General features: G+C 37.2%; 1 protein-coding gene across 4 annotated transcripts; it reads left to right on the plus strand.

The window, feature by feature from the left end:
- The first annotated feature begins 1,017 nt into the window (after positions 1-1,017).
- On the plus strand, positions 1,018-21,037 carry LOC121121997 (uncharacterized). 4 transcript variants are annotated; one of them, XM_040717002.2, is made up of 17 exons: positions 1,089-1,583; positions 2,311-2,521; positions 2,813-5,598; positions 5,704-5,829; positions 6,979-7,091; positions 7,181-7,402; positions 7,460-7,838; positions 8,014-10,901; positions 11,195-11,671; positions 12,465-12,572; positions 12,630-12,773; positions 12,829-13,292; positions 13,359-13,575; positions 13,633-14,430; positions 14,510-14,566; positions 14,733-14,880; positions 14,938-21,037. In XM_040717002.2, exons 3-17 carry the CDS (start codon positions 2,884-2,886, stop codon positions 20,272-20,274), a joined length of 14,193 nt encoding a protein of 4,730 aa, XP_040572936.1. In that variant the 5' UTR covers positions 1,089-1,583; positions 2,311-2,521; positions 2,813-2,883; the 3' UTR covers positions 20,275-21,037. The 4 variants fall into 4 exon arrangements, with proteins under 4 accessions (XP_040572937.1, XP_071746093.1, XP_040572936.1 ...); XM_040717003.2 differs by lacking the exon at positions 2,311-2,521 and having other exon boundaries at positions 1,018-1,583; XM_071889991.1 differs by lacking the exon at positions 1,089-1,583 and having other exon boundaries at positions 1,685-2,521.
- Positions 21,038-21,071: the final 34 nt, after the last annotated feature.

Raw genomic sequence — 21,071 nt, forward strand, 5'->3', positions numbered from 1 at the left:
CTATAGTACCGTCAGATGATGTAATAAGATATCTGGATGAAATTCCTGTGATTCATTGTTAAATAATGAAAAAGATATATCCGCATTGCTTTTTTTCTACACACATATATTTTGGAAAAATGTAGCATGTTACGGCAATTTTAAGCTACAGAATTGTATGACATTTTTACACCGGAGGAGTAGAATCGATTCATGGAGTTCATGTCTTTAGATTCAGCTTACATAAATGTTTAAAGATTCAATACTAGACGAAAGACTTCCAACGTTTATGGCTAGCCTTAATAAAACTCACTAAGAAGTAATGAAAAATAGTTTTATTGAGAAACATAGTGCACTACCTCTCGAAAAGTTCATATTTAATCAGTTTATTCACTATATTACCCCTTGAACTCTCGAACATGAACAAAAAATTTGACTCTGTTAATTTTTCCAAATATATATGTATAAAACAATAGCACACTGTATGTATACATCGTTCCTATTAGAATCGAATAAGTTATATATCATCTTCATATATATCCTATTTGTCATGGCAGTAAACTCGTTCAACAATACATCGAAAACTAACGTAGTTGGATATACTATTTTGATGTATTTTGTAATATTTTAACATCTGAAAAGGCAATGATAAACCTAAAAAGGAGCAAGAGGACGTTTTCCATACTGCGTGCTAACATTTGTAATTTATATTTTTTGAGTATAAATTATTATTAATTAACTATTTTGGTTGGTATTGAGTCAATCCTAGTTAGTTTGATCTAAAATCCTAAAGGAACCCTGGAGAGGACGTCACATCACTTCGCCAAATTATAGGAGATACAAAGGATAAAAGAGGGATTGTCCATTTAATATAAGTAAATAACAAGTAACGAAGGTTTCCCGCATTCCACAGAGAGAGTTAGAAGTTACAACAACCTCCTGACAGAGGACGCTGACATAAGTTCATAACCGGGAAAGACTGAATAAAAAAGGAGGGTGAGAAATGAGAGAATGAAATGTAAGAAAGAGAGGAAGAACAGAAGGAGGGCCGGGGGGAGGGCTAGAGTGAGGAGGAGACGCGGCATGGGTCGATGGTTGAAGTGAAGAATATTGGCGTAACCGGCTGCAGGGTTCTCCTTTCTAAACGAATGAGGGCTCTTTTTACATGAACTCTCTTGGTTCTTTTTTGTTCCCTTCTGAAGTGAAACGATCGCAAGAAGACTGAAGAAGAAAAGGAGAAGTAAGAATGAAAAACTCTGAGCTGCTGAGTGAAAGAGAGTGAAAGAGAGAGAAAGAGAGAGAAAAAGTGAGGAGAGAAGGGAAGAAAAAAGAATAAGAGAAGCCGAGATTCGGTCTTACTACTTTTTTCTCATTAGAATATCAACAGAGAAGAAAAAAAGAAAAAAGAGAAAGAAGGAACAGAGCCGTGTCACTTAGTGTTGTATGTGTTTCTCCGGTTCTTATTATTATTATTTATCAGTGTTCAGGAGACGATTATCGTAGACTAGTGAATTTCAAGTGATAGGAAACCACTCGATCCATGGACGACAATACACACATTTCGTCATGAAAAAAGAAAAAGTCTCTTCCCAAAAGTATACTAGGTGAGAACAAATCTCTGGAATCAATAGGATTCCTGAGCAGCCAATGTTTCTCTCAATTTCATACATTTAATCTTGAGTATTCTGTGATGGAGGAGGGAGATGAGCAAAAGGGGAGAGAGAATGAAAGAATAGAAGAAGGGAAAAAGAGCTAGAAAGAAAGAAAATGAATTAAATTTATAATAGAGGGATTCAGGGGGTAGGGATAGAATTTAGAGTTGGATTTATGTTGACTCAGCTGACACAGGGATGGAGGAGGCTAGAAACAGAAAAGGCATTTCTTCTCTCTCTCTCTCTCTTTCTTTCTCTCATTTCTTTTTTTCTCCCTCTCTTCTATTCTTCCTTCCTTACTTCCCTTCTTCCCTCTCCCTCTCCTCTCTCTCTCTCTCTCTCTCACTTTCGTTCCTTCCTTCCTTCCTCTCTGTGTCTTTTTCTTTTTCTTGTTTCTTGAATTCCTATTGGCATGTGAGTCTCTGAAACCCATGAGAAGCGTGCGCGGCGGCAAGAAGAAAAAGAAGAAAAGTATGGATAGAAAAGATCTAGAATCTGAAGTCAGTGTAGGGGGCAGGTAGGCGGACAAGGAGAAAGGCCGCAATTTGTAGTAGGTGAGGCTGTTTTGGCTTAGAAGCAGCCCTCGGCTGCTGCCCTCTTGTTTTTCTCTCTTTCTCTTTTTAGTCTGTGATTCTCTTCTTTATTTATGAGGGCTTTTCTCCTTCTTGTGAATTTCTAGTGAGTGGATCTGTGTTTCTCTTTGCCTGGACTCCGTGTCTCGAATCCTGTATTTGAGTCTTAAAGCCTTGTTAGTAAATTGAGTTATCGCGATATATATTGGAAGCTGAGTTTTGGAGTGAGTAATTAGTCTAGGGCAGTGCAGAATGTTGAGTTTGTGTGAGAAGATTGGAATGTTGAGGAGTTTGACGGGACGGATTGGTTGAATTGAGGTGAGTTGAGAAGGCATGTGGATGATGGTACTGATGGTAGTGATGGTACTGATGGACTGGAGGAGGCTTCGTCTTTGGTTTTGAGGGTAAAAGCTGTGGCTTGTGGCTGGAAGGCAAAGAATCCCAGTTGCGAATGGGCTCTTCATAAGCGTATGGCTTTTCCCCTTGGAACTGGAGTCCCTCATCATCCGTGGCCGCCCCCTCCAGGCCAGTGCTCTGATGGAAGGAAGGAGTGTCCTTGACTTATTTGTGGTTAGATAGGGAGATTGACGTGTGTGCTTGTCTTTTCAGGTAGTGTCCCGGATCCCAAGGATGGGAATGAAGGAGGTCTTCATGTCTTTTAGGAGGATGACTTAAGAACCATGGAAAATTTTACGGATATATTTGGGGAGGATCTCTCAAATTTAGAAGCCTTAAGCGATTTCAGTCATTTTGTTCCTCCTGGGAGTAGCGTGCCTCCAGGAGCGAGTGGTGCAGGACCTCCTAATCCCAGTACTGAGAGCAACGACGGTCCTTACCCCTACGCCCAGAAGATGTATAACAATGACTACCCCTATCGCCACCCGGGCTATTACACCCCACCTCCTCCGGGAGCCTCATCCGCTTCTCCTCCTTCAGTAACGCCTTCAGCCTCTTCCACATCCGCTTCCACTCCAGGTCCAGCACCTTCCTCTTCCCAGCAGTACATGAGGCCCTTTCCTTCTTTTAATACTGAAGCCATGAATCCCAACGCACAAACGCCCATGGGATGGAACAATTATGGGGCTTCACCTATGGGGCATCCATACAGACCTGGATATCGTCAGCCTTATCCAGATCGCCAATCTCATTATCCAAGGCCTCATAGTGTTGCCCATGGCATGCCCCAAGGAGGACCTCAAAATAGCTACCCTACTCAACAACACTATCCTACTGCCTCTTCGGCTTCAGCAATGGGTGCTGGGCGCTATCCCTCTCCTAAAGGAAGCCGACAGCCCCCTGTATATCCCCCATATGGTGGTGCGCCACCATGTGAACCTCCTACTCCTGGAAATAATTTTCCACCTTCGATGCAACCGGATTATGGCCTTCAGAGTCGTGGATCATCTAATCCTATGCATAATCGTGCCTCATCAGCGCCTGGTAGTAACGCTTCTATGTATCGAACTCCCTTCCCGCATGGAGGTCCTCAACCAACTGGGAATGCAAAATCTTCCAATGCTGTCAACTCGACTCCACCGAATCCAATCAGTCCCGCCACATCGTCTTCGTCCTCTTCTCCTGCTCCTTCAAATAATTTAAGGGGAACGTCACCAAGGGGCGCTGGACCTCTTGGTTCTCAACCTACAGGACCAGGAAGTTTACAACAGTTAGAACAGATGGTGATGCCAAGTCCTAAAGAACCATCTCGGAGTCCTTCATCAACTCATGGGGCAACTTCAAGTCCAATGCCTCCCAAAACGCCTCATTCGCCTTCAGTTCACAGTCAAAATTCACCGTTGTCACCTCAGCAATGGCCCTCGCAACAAAGGACGAATTCATCCTCTGTTAACAAATCATCAAATGGTCCTCAAGCACAGAAGCAGGCAATGGGTATGGGTGGAATGCCTCCGAGTATTTCTCACACAGGTCCTCCAGGAATGGGAATGAGTATGGGACCTATGGGTGGCCCTAGATCTATGCATCCTGGTATGATGATGGATCGACAACATATGGGTATGCGTCATCCTGGTATGTACGGATCTCATCCTGGAATGGGTGGTCAACCAAGTCAGGTTATGGGAATGCAACAGGCTGGAGGAATGATGCCTCATCCTGGCATACCTCGTGGGATGTCCCCTCATCCTGGTTCTCATATGTTACACACTCCTCAAAGTTATCAGAACATGCAGCAACCGCAAATGCCTAACCAGTACCAAGGAATGTCATCAAACCCTGTTAGTTCTCAAATTCCTCCACATCAGCAAATGTCACAGAACATGGGTGGCGGAGCATCTCAACCTCCTCCTCCTCAACAACAACCACCGCAACCATCACCACAGCAACAACAACCACCGCCACAGCAGCAACCACAACAACCACCACCACAGCAGCAACAACAACCATCATCACAACCCTGCGTTTCGCAATCTCAATATCCAACTGGAATGCCTATGACGCAAGCGCAGCAGCAAGATACTTCTAATTCCATAAATTCACAGTCTGTACCTTCATCGCAAAATTCTATAGGACAAATTAAAAGTCCTACTAGATCCAACGTTATTCATCAATCTCCTCCTAGTGTTCCTTCAGAAAGTACTGTAATAGGATCCGCAACGGTATTGGATCAGGACGATAAAAGTTCCTCCCTTATTAGTAAGCCTGAAATTAATGATCAAATTTCTCAACCTGATCGAGACACTTCTGTTGTAACCCCTAAATTATGTGAAGAAGGGGAGTACAAATCAGATCACAAAGACGAAGAGACACTTTTACACCTGAATGATCAAAATGAAAATGATAGTGGCAGTGTTACTCAAGTAGCTGAGGCTGAAAGTGAAATTCCTTTATGTAGTGCAAGTAAAGTGGAAGAAGACCCATCTTCTACTACTACCAATGATTCCATTCCTGCTCCAGAAAGTGGTTCATATAACTCAACAGAACCCAAGGATTTAACTCCAATTATCTCATCCCCTACTAATAGTACCTCTACTGAACCAAGAATAGAAAACTCGTCAGAAAAAGTTTCTACGACTGAATCATCTTCTTTACCATCCGATGAAAGTCCATCCAGTGAAATCAAATCATATGATAACCAAAATTCTGAAGGAATACAACAACACCCTGGGTTACCTGTACCTCAATACAGCTCAAGTACAGCTTCAAGTTCAAACTATTGCGGTGAAGTTGGACTCAAAAATGAAATTGTACTAAATCCTCACCCAGCACAGTCTTTAGTTGGGAATAATTCTCAGTTAGACGCCAATGCAGGTACAGAAAATAACATTGGAAAAAGTCATGGATACTCAAATGAGACTCAACAAGTGGAAATTCAACATTTGAATCAACAACTTAGCCATTTATACACTCAGCCTCAAGGTCCTCAAATACAAATTCAGGTATGAATTTAACAAATTCTCTTTGACTCTTTAAAAGAAAATAAGATTCATTTGATTTCATACAATATATTTGATCCTTCACAAAAATAAATGATTTTATTACAGATTAAGGATCTGCAAAATCGTTTACATCATCTCCAACAAATACCTTCTGGTGTGAGCCAGTGGGGATCTAAGGATGCTCCACAACATTCTGGGGGATCAACAGACTACGAGAATCCTGTTGATGGGGTAAGATTTTTTTTTCTAATCTTAAAGAATGCTATATTTAAATTTTACTCATTGCATTATTTATTCATATTTCTTACTTCGGTTAAAGTCGAGCCTAACTTTATTTTACTGCAATTATACATTTTCTTTATGAAGATATCATAAATACATATGTATTATGTTTATTTCTTTATTCTTTGTATTAATGTATTATTGCTATGAGAGAATTGGGGGAAGGGGGGAGGTGGGGAGAGAGAAAAGAGAAGAGAAGACGAGACCCCGCAATACTCATTTATTGCGCCCTCGACAATTTTGAATTAGAGAAGAAAAAAAAGAAATGAATGAAAATATAATGGTTCTAATATGGCAGACTAAGGAGGAAGTAAATCTGCCGGCTATATGAAATTTTAAAGATGTTGCCATCCGCCTCTCTTTACTGTATTAGTAATTTTTTCCTTTCTTTCTTAACTGGATTGTGCGTGCGTGAAGTATTATAGGCAGTATGAATGGTTTAAGTATTATTATGTTGGCTGTCTGATATCTTTACATATGTATATTAAAATATTCCCCGTTTTTTTTGTTTTGTTTTTTGTGAAAATTATAACAAAAACCTTACATGTTAAGTTAAAGTATTCATGTTTCTTTCCATGGATTATTGTCGAATTATACATGTTTTGTTTTCCAAATTTCTTGTTATATATATAATATAGAAACACAAGAAATTGTACTTCATCAATTGTAATACATTTATTCAAATATTTTGTTGGATAAATTGTATGGTTTGCAAGAAAGTTTCAAGTTGAAGGGGACTTTCGCTGAAATTGATTTTCCCTTTTAATTTTGACATTTAAGAGTATGAACTAAAAAATAAAGACAGAAAGGAAAGAGAAAGAGGAGGAAAGCTTATTTTCTTTGTATTGCACTTCATCGTTATACATACATATATATATATATGTATGTATTCCTTTTTATATAAATTGGGCCTCTATTAATTTTATAAATAACTGATTTCCTAATAAATTAAGTATGTCAAATGGGTAGCTTACATTGTTCAACATTTACCCTTCTAACCTTAGTATTAAAGGAAGAAGACAAAAACAAAAAATCACTTCAAAAGAATATAATGTTTATTTAGCTCTAAATCGTTGATGCTAATAATTTATGTTTTAGGATGAATTGGGGAACACAGAAGATCCTGTACTTAAAAAGGGGAAAAAAGGTCCCAAACCAAAAAAGGATAAAACGCCTAAAGAACCCAAAACGCCTAAAGAGAAAAAACCTAGGTATTAATTTTCTTAAACTTCAATATGAAATTGAATACAATTATATTTATTTATGGATTGATCAAAATATTATAAATGATATATTATAGAGCTTCTAAGAAGAAAAAATTAGCATTGTCTGAAGGTTCTTCTGAGGAAGTTAAGTTTGAAGACTTGAATAATGAAAACGAGAATAAAATTTTACCTGAAAAAAATATTTCTGAAGCAGAAAGTCTTGAAGTGCCAGTATCTGAAGCTACAAATTCATCAGATAAAAAAGAGAAAAAGCTTAAAATTAAAAATACAACTCCTAAAAAACCAAAACCAAACAAGTAAGTCTCATGTTTATTATTATAATTTCTCATTTACTTAACAAATTTTGTCTTTAGAACATTGCTCCAATTTACAAAAAAGAAACGAAAAAGAACAGACAGTGGTAGTGATGCTGATTTGGATGCCACTCCTCCTCCTTCCCCAAAAAAAGTCACAGATTCAAAGGAGAAACGTCGATCCGGAAGAAATACTCAAAGGAAAAAATATGTAGATGATGTCGATCTTAATCTGTCAGAGGACGAAAATCTTTTATCTCATTTACCTCCTGATGTTGCTACTCAAATGAAAAGAAGTGAAACTAAAGAAATATCGAACAATGAAGCAGAATCTACAGAAACTCATGGAGACACGGCTTCAGGATCTAATATTGGCGAAAATACCGCAACAGGCGGAGATAACGATCCGTCGATATCAGGCCCAAACTACGCTTTTGTTGTTAGTATAATGTTTTTACTATTATAAAAAAATTGGAAAATATTATAATATCAAGTTCCTTTAGGGTTTATACAATACTTCTGAAGAAGTATTGAATATGTATTAGCACAATAGAAATATCTTAAATCAATTACCTTAATAAATACGAAATGTTTTTCTTTTTTAATTTTTAAAGGATACTCTGGCAGAAGATACGATGGTAGTCCAAATTATATTAGCTTCAAGGTCGGGTTCTCGTGAATTAGAGAGTGATGAGGAAGATGAAAATATGCGCCTTGTGTACGAAGATGAAATTAAATCTAGTGAAGTCATTGTTAAACGCCGTGGAGGTCCTAAGGAAAAAGCAGCTCTTGCTAAAGCTGCTGCAGCCACTCTTCCCGAAGAGCGCAAAAAAGTTATGGAAGAATTAGAAAACTCTGTAAAGAAAGATGAATCAGCAAACAAAGAAATTTCAAAGGATAAAAATATTCCCAAAGTGGAGAAATCAAGTGAAAAGTGTGACGAAGAGGTCGTTAAAAAAACTGAAAAATCCGAAAAAAAATCTACAGAAAAAGTCGAAAGTAAAGATTCAATTACCAAAAATGAAAAACCTAGGAGAATGATTGATGTTGAAGAATTTTTAGTTAAGTTTAAGAACTTTTCTTATTTACATTGTCAGTGGCTCACTGAAGAAGAGCTTCAAAGAGGAGACAAAAGAATAAGTCAGAAAATAAGGCGATTTAATATGAAAAGAGAGAAAAGTGGAAACTTACTAGAATATACAGAAGATGAACCATTTAATCCCGATTATGTCGAAGTGGATCGTGTCTTAGATTATTCAGAGCATACTGATCCACAAACTAACGTTACAACCAAGCACTATCTAGTGAAGTGGAGATCCTTGCCCTACGAGGATTGTACATGGGAACTAGAAAGTGATGTGGATCCTTTAAAAATAAAAGATTATGACTTATGGAAGAATCTCCCCTCCGCAGATAGCGTTAACAAGAAACGCCCCCGTAAAGATGGATGGAAGAAATGGGAAGTATCTCCAGTTTACAAAAACGGAAATCAGTTGAGACCATATCAGCTCGAGGGTGTAAATTGGTTAATGTTTTCATGGTATAATGGAAGAAATTGCCTTCTTGCTGACGAAATGGGCTTAGGAAAGACCATTCAATCCTTGGCTTTTGTAGACGCCATTTTAAACTATGGTATTAGAGGCCCTTTTCTAGTTATAGCGCCTCTCTCTACTATTCCTAACTGGCAACGGGAATTTGAATTATGGTCAAATATGAATGTGATTGTGTATCATGGTTCTCAAACATCTAGAAATATGTTATCAGAGTATGAAATGTATTATAAAGATGAGAATGGTGAACGAATCCCTGGAGTCTACAAGTTCCATTGCTTAATTACAACTTATGAATGTGTTATCACAGATATACTTGAATTGAGAGAAATTAAATGGAGAGCATGTGTAATTGATGAAGCTCATAGATTAAAGAATAAAAATTGTAAATTACTTGAAGGGCTAAGTCTTTTAGATTTAGAGACAAGACTTTTACTATCTGGAACTCCACTACAAAATAATATTAACGAATTGTTTTCACTTTTAAGTTTTTTGGAACCATCCCAATTCAATTCTCAAGAAGCTTTTATTAAAGAATTTGGCGATATGCAAAATGAAGCACAGGTAACTAAATTACAGGCACTTTTAAAACCTCTTATGCTTCGTCGTATGAAGGAAGATGTTGAAAAAAGTTTAAAGCCTAAAGAAGAGACGATTGTAGAAGTAGAACTTACAAATATGCAAAAGAAGTACTACCGAGGTATACTTGAAAAAAATTTCAGTTTCTTGTCCAAAGGAACCTCTAACGCTAATGTACCTAATTTAATGAACACTATGATGGAATTGCGAAAGTGTTGCATTCATCCTTACCTTTTAAATGGAGCCGAAGAACAAATTCAAGAAGAATATCGTAGTATGCACGATAATGATCCTGAAGGGGTTTATTTTAATTCATTAACAAGATCTTCTGGGAAAATGGTTCTTCTTGATAAACTTTTACCTAAACTTAAAGAAGGTGGTCATAGAGTATTAATTTTTAGTCAAATGGTAAAAATGCTTGACATTCTCGAAGATTACCTAATTCGAAAAAAGTATCAATTTGAAAGAATTGACGGAAGAATTCGTGGAAATCTAAGACAGGCTGCAATTGATCGCTACTGTCGCCCTGATTCAGATCGATTTGTGTTTTTATTATGCACTAAAGCTGGAGGTCTTGGTATTAATTTGGTTGCTGCCGATACTTGTATTATATATGATTCTGACTGGAATCCCCAAAACGACTTGCAGGCTCAAGCACGATGCCATCGTATTGGCCAATCAAAAATGGTAAAAATTTATCGCTTGATTACTAGAAATACATATGAGAGAGAAATGTTTGACAAAGCATCCTTAAAATTGGGTCTTGACAAAGCTGTGCTTCAAAGTATGAATACATCACAAGGATCAAAAGCTACAGAAAAAGCAAATACACTCTCCAAAAAAGAAATTGAAGATTTATTGCGTAAAGGAGCTTACGGTGCATTGATGGATGATGAAAATGCTGGTGATAAATTTTGTGAAGAGGATATAGAGGAGATTTTACAAAGAAGAACAACCACAGTCACCTTAGAAAACGAAAAAGCAGGAGGTAGTTTTTCAAAAGCTTCTTTTACATCTGCTGACACAGCTGATATTGCCATCGATGATCCTGATTTTTGGGCCAAGTGGGCGAAGCGCGCAGAAGTTGAAGAAGTTGACGAAAAAACGTCCTTGATGGTAAATGAACCTCGTTCACGGAAAAAAATCCAGAGATTTGGTGGTCATGATTCACTTAATCCTCAAGATGTCTCAGACTTGGACTCAGATTCCGATTCTGACTCGGATTCAAGAAAAGGGAGAAAATGTCGATCTTCAAAGAAACGTCGCGGGAAAGACTATGATGATGATTATATGGAAGATGAGCGCGATGTAGTTTATGGCTCCTGGTCCAAAAATGAGTTATTCCGAATCGAAAAGTCTCTCATGGCTTTTGGGTAATTAATGTTTACTTAACTAGTTAATTTGTTTGAAATTAGCTGATTATATTGAAACGCTATAGCAAAATGATAAATCTGTATTTCTAATATATGAATAGTATTTCTTTATTATTTTTGTAATAGTTTTCATTAAATCGGTTATTTTCTATGATGAATACCATGCTAATACTGATAAAACACAATATAAAGGGGTTTTATATGCGTTTAACTCAATGCTGATCAACTTCAATGTATTTCAATAAGAAAAAAATATAGAACTGTTTTAACTTTTTGTTACTTTCAATTTTCAGGTGGGGACGATGGGATGAAATTCTAATTCATTCCAACTTGAGAAAGGGTTTCAATGCATCTGCCATTAAAGATGCTTGTCGAATGATACTTTTATACTGTTTGAACACTTATAAGGGTGATGAAAAAATTAAAGGATTCGTTTGGGATTTGATTTCTCCTTATGACTCCTCTGCTGATAAAATTTGCAAGAATCATAGTGGTCTCTCTGGTCCTGTTCCTCGAGGAAATCGTAAAAATCGAAAAATTAAGCGAGAGCGAGGGGATGACGACTCAGTAGGAAGCTCCAATACTGATGGCATTAACTGGGTGTCTGATGAGAAATATGATCTCGATACTTTCCTTGACAAAAGCTATAGGAAACACCTAGATCGCAATAGCAACAAAGTACTACTTCGTGTTAGAATGCTTTATTATTTGAGAGTTGAGGTCTTGGGTGACCATATTAAACAAATTGGAACTCCCGGTTGTAGTGTTAGGTAAGAAATAATCTACTGATTCTTTTCTATTATTTTTGTCCTACTTATTTTTAACCGTACTTATAGTATCTGTGTATGACACATTATCCTTTTCTCCTTCATTTTGAAGGTATACATACATACATGATTAAGTGTATATTTTGATTATAATTATTAATCTTCTGTCTTTAAGCACGCCCGTTTTATTTTAGTATCAAATAACTAAGTAAAAAGTAGTGTTATGCACTTATTTATGACCCTTCTTTTTTCTTATAATTCTAACGTTTGCTTAGCATTGAATATTGTTTATTGAATACCCTGTTATTAAATTGGGTTCTTTGGAGTTTCCATTCATATTGTTTATGTGTATAAAATTTAAGTGGAATATGCATGTATAGTTATTCATTAATAGTTCCACCAATGTTAGCTTTCTTTGCTCCCCCTCTGGAAAAATTTATCACTATGGTATGCCATTTTTTACCAACTATTTATTAAGTTTTTGGTTTCTTTTTTTTCCTCACCAATCAACGGGCGCTAATACATTTTCCTTTCCTTTTTGAGAATGCTTTTGTTATTAAAAAGAGTAAGGGGAAACAACAGGAAGGAGGAATGATTGGGGTAGAGAGAAAAAAAAAAAAGAGAGAGAGAGAGAGTGTGTTTGTGAGTGTGAGTGAGAGAGGAAAAACCGAAAATAATAAATGAAATAATAACAATAAAAAAAAAACGGTGGATGGAAAAAAAAAAGATGGCTTCAATATAAGAAAGAATTTTAACTATTGTAATATTTACCCGCTCTTCTTTTCTATTTCTTCAGTGATCTTCCTTTAGTACCTCCACCTTGTGATGGTCCTCCTATTTTCTGGTGGGATGTTGAAGCTGATAAGTCTCTTTTAGTGGGTACATATAGACACGGCTATGAAAGGTAAGTGATATTTAGTGTGTTATTTCATGGAAAGAAATGATTTTCAACGTTTCTTAGATATAATATGATGCGCCTGGATCCTGATCTAAGCTTTTTAAGTCGTTGTGGACCCCCAGATTCGGCTGATATTCAAGAGGAGTTAAAAGCTGCTCACAGTGTTGAACCTGACGATAATTCTAAATTAGACGAAGAGGAAGACAGGTGAGGATTTTAAATTTTGGAAATGTTCTTTATTTTATCTAATAAATGTACATAGCTTGGGTTCAAAGACTCCTTCTGATCGACCTTGCTCAAATAAAGCTGAAGAAAATGATAATAATACGGGTTTTTTGAGGTTTCCATCCCAAGTGGATTTAAATGGTCGATTAAGGCGACTTATTTCTACATATCAACGAGAGTTTAAACGAGAAGAAGCTCGACAAGCAGCAAAGGACAAACGTAATGAAAAGAGAGAAAGAATTGAACAAGTAATGCGTGAACGTGAAATTCATAGAATAGATATGCATCACAAAAAATGGACTAAAAAGGAAGAAAGTGATTTTTTGAACACTTTACTTGTCTTCGGAGTTGAATGTTCAAAAGAGCAGCGAATGGTTTGGGATAGGTTTAGACATATTTCCAAACTAGAAAGAAAGTCCGATGACATTTTAAATGAATACTACATTTCAATTATCGGAATGTGCAAAAAAATTCTAGGAAAATCTACTAATGAGGAGGATGGTATAAATTTAATCATCATCTTTAAAGTATATTTGATTTAAGTTATTCATTCTTGATATATTTTAGCCGATTCCAATCTACAAAATGTATCCCCCGATATTTTATCCGATGAAAGGGCCAAAAAAGTGTTGGTTCGGATGGAATTATTTCGTAAAATTAGGGAAGATATAATTAATGATGAAAATTTGGAAGAAAAGCTTGAACTTTGTGATATGGTTCAAGATTTACCTGAATGGTGGATTCCTGGTTTGCACGATAAAGATCTTTTACTTGGAGCTGCAAGGTAGAAGTTCATCAGTCTTGTAAATGTTTTTGATCTCATGTTGTTTTATTAACCTAGGCACGGAATTCAGCGCATGGAATATTATGTATTAAATGATCCAGAATTGTCTTTCAAAGATATTGTACAGCGCCATTCTAAAGGTCAATCTCTTATTGACGAAAAAAATATGGAACTCTTTAATGAAAGAAGGAAGAAAAATCAATCAAAGGAGTCTGATAATTCAAATAACGAAGATGAGGAAGTAAAAGACGATGATGAGGAATCAGATAAATCAAAACAAACATTACAGCTTAAAAGTAATGGTGAAGAAGATAAGGATGATTCATCAAAACAATCTTTGGTAAATGAAAAAAGGAAAGCTTCAATTACAATTGCACCTCCTACTCTGAGTCAAATGGAGCAGATGGCAAAGGGAGGCTTACTCTATGATATTGAAATGATGAACGAACTTATGGCACAGAGCTATGCTGCTGCTATCAAATGGCCTAAGGATCAAATATTGAAGCTAAGATTAGATCATGTGATTCAATGTATTGAAACGAACAAATGGAATATACCCAATAGTTATGCTTTGGGCGATAACTGCGATATGTCTCCACTCGGAGTACCCCCTGTTGAAGATTCGCCTACCATTGCTAGGGATACAGCCACTCCACTCTCTGAATCGGGTCTCTCTGAAACATCAACAGATGATAATACTGGAAGGTTTAATAAACGCAACAGAGGTCGTCGTGGACTTCTTGGATCGACTGAAACAATTGCTACTACCGTATCCACAGACGCTGAAAAATCTAAAATACGATCCTTACTTGTAGGAGTGACTAATGCTGACGATATTCTGGCTCCTGATACAAGGTTTGTATTTGCATTTTTATTTACTCGATCATCTATTGCATCCAATAGGATATATCTTTAACTATAATTTTATTGCTAGAAGTGAGTGGGACAACTACATTCAATCTCTATATGGAGATACCAATAAAGATACAAAGTAAGATATATGTCGAATTGCATGTTCTCTTAAAATTTGTGGGGAAGGTTTAATTATTGGTACAAGATTTAATTTAAATATTTAACTATAAAATCACCTTGTACATGTACAGCTATATATTTTGATTTTTAAACTATTTTCATAAACTTTAACTTATCCTTTCTAGGGTGAATAGTCACCGATCGAATGTCGAAGTTTCCTCTGTAAATGGTGATTCTGGAAGTGATCCGATATTGGATTTGAAGAAAAATTCGACTAATAAAGGCTCTAAATTAGAATCTGCACTTGACAAGATTGGTCTAGCGAAAAGAAAGGTTGTTACTGAGTTTTTCATCTTACTGAGTTTGATAAATTTTTTATTTATTTTTTAGTTAAGTGATGATACTAAAGAAGATAAAACTAAAAAGAAAAAACGTTTGGACGATATCATGTTTGGTCTGGGTGCTGCAAAAGGTGTAAACTTGGATAAGAATGGTAGATCTGAACCACCTTCCTCTAATCAGAATATCTCTAAAAAGGACGTTAAGACAAATGATGATTCCCTCAAAGCAGTTGCAGCAGCAGCAGCTGCTGCTGCTTCTGGTAAAGTTACTGATCTGAACAAGTTGCAAGATATTCTTACACCTTTAGCAGGTTCACCCGCTGAAGCTAAAGTTCAAAAATGGCTGGCAGATCAAATGGGGGTTGTCCCTGAAAGACCAATCACACCCTCGGCCGCAACTGCCACCTCAACTTCTTTTAGCAAGTCCCCTAAATCTAGTTTTTCTTCAAATCCAATGGAATGGATGAGCAACGTTTCTGGTGACGAACATGTGACAGTATTTAATCGCATTACTGGTAAAAAACTATCTGGCACTGCTGGTCCTAAACTTAAATTTCTTGCTCAATGGCTAATTGATAATCCTATGTTTGAAGTAGATCCCAAATGGGCTGAAGTAGTAAAAAGTAGAGACCCAAGTCCAGGAGATAAACGTAAAGGAAGTAAACTTACCGAAAATGAACCTGGTGCTAAAAAAATTGCTTCAGGTGTTGGGCCTTCCTTTAGTACATCAGGCATGTCAGGCTTAGGCTTAGACCCTAAAAATCCCATGTCTTCGTTATCTGCTCTTGATCCTAAGAATCCTTTGTCACTTTCTGCTCTGTATGGTATCGATCCCAAGAAGTTGGACCCTGTTACAGCTGCAATGTTAGGATTTGGTGATCCAAAAAACCCTATGAAAATGGACCCTATGATGATGGCTGCAATGGGGCTTGATTCTAAAACACTTCAAGCTATGGGAATAGATCAGAAAATGCTACAATCAATGGGACTTGATCCAAAAATGTTTCAGCAATCCCCTGCTCCTGCTCTTGATCCTAAGTCACTGCAATCAATGGGTTTAGATCCTAAAGTTCTTCAATCTATGGGTCTTGATCCTAAAGTATTGCAGTCGATGGGAATAGATTCAAAGGTACTACAGTCTATGGGCCTTGATCAAAAAACGCTTCAAAACTTAGGCTTAGATCCTAAAACTTCTCAAGCTTCGTCGAATTTAGATCCCAAGGTATTACAATCTATGGGATTAGACCCAAAGCTATCAATGGGGATAGATCCTAAGTTAATGCAGTCAATGGGTATGGACCCCCGGATGTTACAAGCTATGGGAATGGATTCTAAAACTTTACAACAAGCTATGTCTGCAGATCCTAAACTACTTCAAAATATGGGTATTGATCCAAAAGTTATGCAATCATTATCCATGGATCCCAAAATGCTTCAGGCAATGGGGCTAGATCCTAAAGTTCTTGCTAGTATGGATCCTAAAATATTACAATCACTTGGAATTGATCCCAAAACAATGACCATTGATCCCAAAATTATACAGAATATGGGTATGGATCCTAAGGTTTTTCAAAGTATGGGAATTGATCCCAAGGCTTATCAATCAATGGGCCTTGATCAAAAAACTCTACAATCAATGGGGTTAGATTCTAAAATGTTGCAATCTCTAGGACTTGATCAAAAATCTTTACAAGCAATGGGACTCGATCAAAAGTCCCTTCAAGCCATGGGTCTAGATCAGAAAACACTCCAATCAATGGGTCTAGATCAGAAAACACTCCAATCAATGGGTATAGATCAGAAAACACTCCAATCAATGGGTATAGATCAGAAAACACTACAATCAATGGGCCTAGATCAGAAAACACTTCAATCAATGGGATTAGATCAAAAATCTTTACAAGCTATGGGTATCGATCAGAAGTCACTTCAAGCCATGGGACTAGATCAAAGGACCCTTCAATCAATGGGACTAGATCATAAAACCCTTCAATCAATGGGACTAGATCCAAAAACACTCCAGGGAATGGATCCCAAAGTACTCCAATCCATGGGTATTGATCCAAAAACACTTCAATCTATGGGAATGGACCCTAAACTACTCCAATCTATGGGAATGGATCCTAAATTACTTCAATCTATGGGAATGGATCCTAAACTACTTCAGTCAATGGGAATGGATCCTAAGCTACTTCAGTCTATGAGAATGGATTCTAAAACACTTCAATCTATGGGGATGGACCCTAAAACACTTCAAGCAATGGGAATGGATCCTAAGATACTTCAGTCTATGGGAATGGACCCTAAGATACTTCAATCTATGGGGATGGACCCTAAAACACTTCAAGCAATGGGAATGGATCCTAAGATACTTCAGTCTATGGGAATGGACCCTAAGATACTTCAATCTATGGGAATGGATTCTAAAACACTTCAGGCTATGGGAATGGATCCAAAAACACTTCAGGCTATGGGAATGGATCCTAAAACGCTTCAGGCTATGGGAATGGATCCTAAAGTCTTACAGTCCATGGGAATGGATCCTAAAGTCTTACAGTCCATGGGAATGGATCCTAAAGTCTTACAGTCCATGGGAATGGATCCTAAAGTCTTACAGTCCATGGGAATGGATCCCAAAGTCCTACAGTCCATGGGAATGGATCCTAAATTTTTGCAAAACCTCGGTATTGACTCTAAGCTAGCGCAATCAATGGGATTAGATCCCAAAATGTTACAAATGATGGGAATCGATCAGAAAACATTACAAGCTATGGCAATGGACCCAAAATCTCTTCAAGCAATGGGAATCGATCCTAAAATGGCCAAACATCTTGGATTAGATTCAAAATCTATGCAATCTATGGGAATGGATCCTAAAGTATTACAATCTCTTGGTTTAGATGCAAAATCCTTGCAAAATTTGAGTTCAATGGACCCAAAAATTTTACAGTCTATGGGAATTGATCCTAGAATGTTCGATCCAAAAGTACTCCAAAGTATGGGAATTGATCCAAAGATCCTGCAGGCCAGTAGTTCCGGTAATATTGAATCTAAAGCTAATAAGACTGATTCAGCAAAAACATCTCGTGCATCGGATGCTCAAAAATCATCCAATCTTGATGGGTCAACTAATTTAGGAATCGATCTCAAGAAAATGGATCCTTCAGTACTTATGGCCTTAGGAATAGATCCAAAGAATCCAAAGATAGATCCAGTTACTTTAAGTGCTTTAGGATTGGATCCCAAAAATCCTAACCCCAATCTGATGGCTGCATTGGCTATGATGGATCCAAATCAACTATCTGCTCTATATAGCTACGGCATGGTTAATCCAGCATTTATGGGAATGGATATGGGAGGAAGAAATAATAGAACTCCTACACCTGTATCTAAAGAATCTGTTAAGTCATCTGCTGCTTCTCCTCGAGGCTCGAGAGCCTCTCCCTCACCAAGACCTCCGTCTAGAGCTAGTGTTAAAAGTGATGCAGACAGAAGATCACCTAGAACGTCTGTGCCTTCGTCTATGTCTGTATCTCCGAAACCTGGAGTTTCGTCAGCCTCATCATCTCTTCTATCCCATTCATTAGGTTCAATGGATCCTAGATTGCTTCAAGCTGCTGGTCTTGATCCAAAAACATTATCATCTCTCGATCCTAAATTGTTTGGAATGGATCCTAGACTATTAGGTTTGGGTGGATTTGATCCTAAAGCTTTAGCATCAATGGATCCTAAGCTTTTACAAGCTGCAGGTATTGACATGAAAATGCTTCAAGCCTTTGATCCCAAATTATTCGCTGGCATTGACCCCAAATTGTTAACTGGGTTGGATCCCAAATTGTTATCGGGAATGGATCCCAAATTATTAACCGGAATGGATCCTAAGCTTTTTGGTGGAATAGATCCTAAACTACTAGCTGGTATGGATCCCAAATTACTTACTGGTATGGATCCCAAATTATTAGCAGGAATGGATCCCAAATTGTTTGCCGGAATGGACCCAAAGTTTCTCTGTGGAATTGATCCCAAATTCTTAGCTGGAATGGATCCAAAGCAATTCCTAGGTGGTTTAGACCCCAAAATGCTTGGGTTTGATCCTAAATTATTTGGACTCCCTGAAAGTTCTAAGTCAATGCCTAAAACTTCTGCAAGTAGTTCCATGGCCAATCCATTAACCTCATCATCTGGTGGCGACCCAAGGCTACTTGGTCTTGATTTAAAGATGTTGCAAGGTCTTGACTCAAAGGCCTTACAACGATTAGGTCTCGATCCTAAACTTGTGGCCAGTCTTCTCAATGGAGGTAGTAGTAGTTCACCAAACACAAGCAAGTCTGCCTCTTCTCCTTCCTCTTCTGGTAAGGCCTTGTCTGGAAAATCTTCTACAATTTCTACATATTCCAGCCTTGACCCTCGAATGTTCACTGGGTTTGACCCCAAGTTAATGTCTGCGTATGGGTTTGATCCCAAGTTGTTATCATCAATGGATCCTAAGTTGCTTTCGTCAATGGATCCTAAGTTTTTGGCTGGTTTGGACCCTAAGTTGTTATCAACAATGGATCCAAAACTCTTGGGCGTCGATCCTAAACTTATGTCTGGATTTGATCCTAAACTCATGGGAATTGACCCCAAACTTCTTGGCCTTGATCCCAAATCTTTGGCGTCAATGGATCCGAAACTTTTAGCTAGTTTTGGTATTGATCCAAAGATGTTGTCCAATATGGATTCAAAATTGCTTGCTGCATTAGATCCAAAATTATTGGGGGGCATTGATCCTAAATCTATAGACCCTAAGCACATAGCTAACATGGATCCCAAGGTATTGGGATTTGACCCAAAAGCCTTTTTGGCAGGAATGGATCCTAGCTTAGCATCCATGTATGGTTTAGGATATCCATCTTCGAGTGCCTCTTCATCAATTTCCAATGGTGTTCCTACTTCACAAACGTCTAAACTTGGTTCGTCTAGTACAACATGCAAACCAAAACCTGGAACAGTTGCTGCTGCATTAGCTGAAAAGAAAAAGGAAGCTGCAGCTGCATCATCACAGCAGTCATCAATACCAGCAGATTCTGATAATGAGAGTCTGAAAAGTGGATTATTAGAAAATCCCTCTCAAGAGGATGCCGAAGGAGCTGAGGATGAACATTCTGAATATAAAGAAGGAGGAGAACCTAGCGAGGAAGCTGAAAAATTTGAGACAAGAAAGGGATTAACAAGTGAAGAGCGTGTGCTTCTTAGAGAAAAGAAAAGAGAGAGACTTTTGAAAGAAAAAGATTCATCAGATTCAGGAGAGGACTCGAGTGTTAAGAAGAAGGGAAGTAAATTAGAATCTGTTCTGGATAAATTAGTTGACTCTAAATCAGAAGAGCAATCATCTTCGGACAAGTAAAGAACGCTTCGATATCGCACATACCTACAATCCTGATAAAAATCATGCTATATTTATTTTTTGAAATCTATTCTGTGATATTTCACGTACGATCTTAGAAAAGTTTTTCTTTTGAATGTTAAGCGTACATCGTTAAGAGAAAAAGGACTCTTATCAATTACTCTATAGAATACTGTACGTTGAAAATTTGAATAATACGCTTTCACACTTTAACAAGGAGGATTATTAACGCCGAATTCATGTTGCTGCTGTCGTTTTTGTAAAGCGTGTACTTCGTTTTACGTCGTGGTATAGTGTACATATTTAAAGACTTGACCATTTTCAATCCCATCCATGTGTGGTAAATACCTTTTGTTAAAAGATTGCTAAGCTAGATTTTTTTATTGAAAAAAAATCAGTCCCCAATTGATGAATGTAGTTTTTAACTAAATATTTTTAAATTCGTGATTATTTTTTTGTCTTAAGATGTAGTATTGCTTATTTTTATCTGGGGAATTACGAGAAATAAATGCCAATATTTATGTTGTGATGAAGGAAATCATATTTATAATAATTCGTACTTATTATTATATCTGCCTTTTTAACTTTATTTTCACTGATTTTTTTTTTTCTTTCAAAACTTGTTGTACCTTGTTTTAAGGTTGGACACACTGATAGATTTTTTAATGTCGTGATTTTAACTGAATAGTGTTAAAATAATTAACGTCTCTGACATACATACTATGAGAATAAAAATAAAAAAAAATATATCTATACACGACTATATCTATTCTGTTTCTCTTTTATTTAAATACGAC

This window comes from Lepeophtheirus salmonis, chromosome 7, assembly GCF_016086655.4.
Source record: "Lepeophtheirus salmonis chromosome 7, UVic_Lsal_1.4, whole genome shotgun sequence".
Lineage (NCBI taxonomy): Eukaryota > Metazoa > Arthropoda > Copepoda > Siphonostomatoida > Caligidae > Lepeophtheirus > Lepeophtheirus salmonis.

Excerpts from the sequence above, each read along its gene's own strand:
- LOC121121997 (XM_040717003.2), top strand. The coding sequence starts at position 2,884 with ATGGAAAATTTTACGGATATATTTGGGGAGGATCTCTCAAATTTAGAA. Across the intron at positions 5,599-5,703 it reads GTCCTCAAATACAAATTCAG|ATTAAGGATCTGCAAAATCG; the intron begins GTATGAATTTAA and ends ATTTTATTACAG. Across the intron at positions 10,902-11,194 it reads AAGTCTCTCATGGCTTTTGG|GTGGGGACGATGGGATGAAA; the intron begins GTAATTAATGTT and ends TTCAATTTTCAG.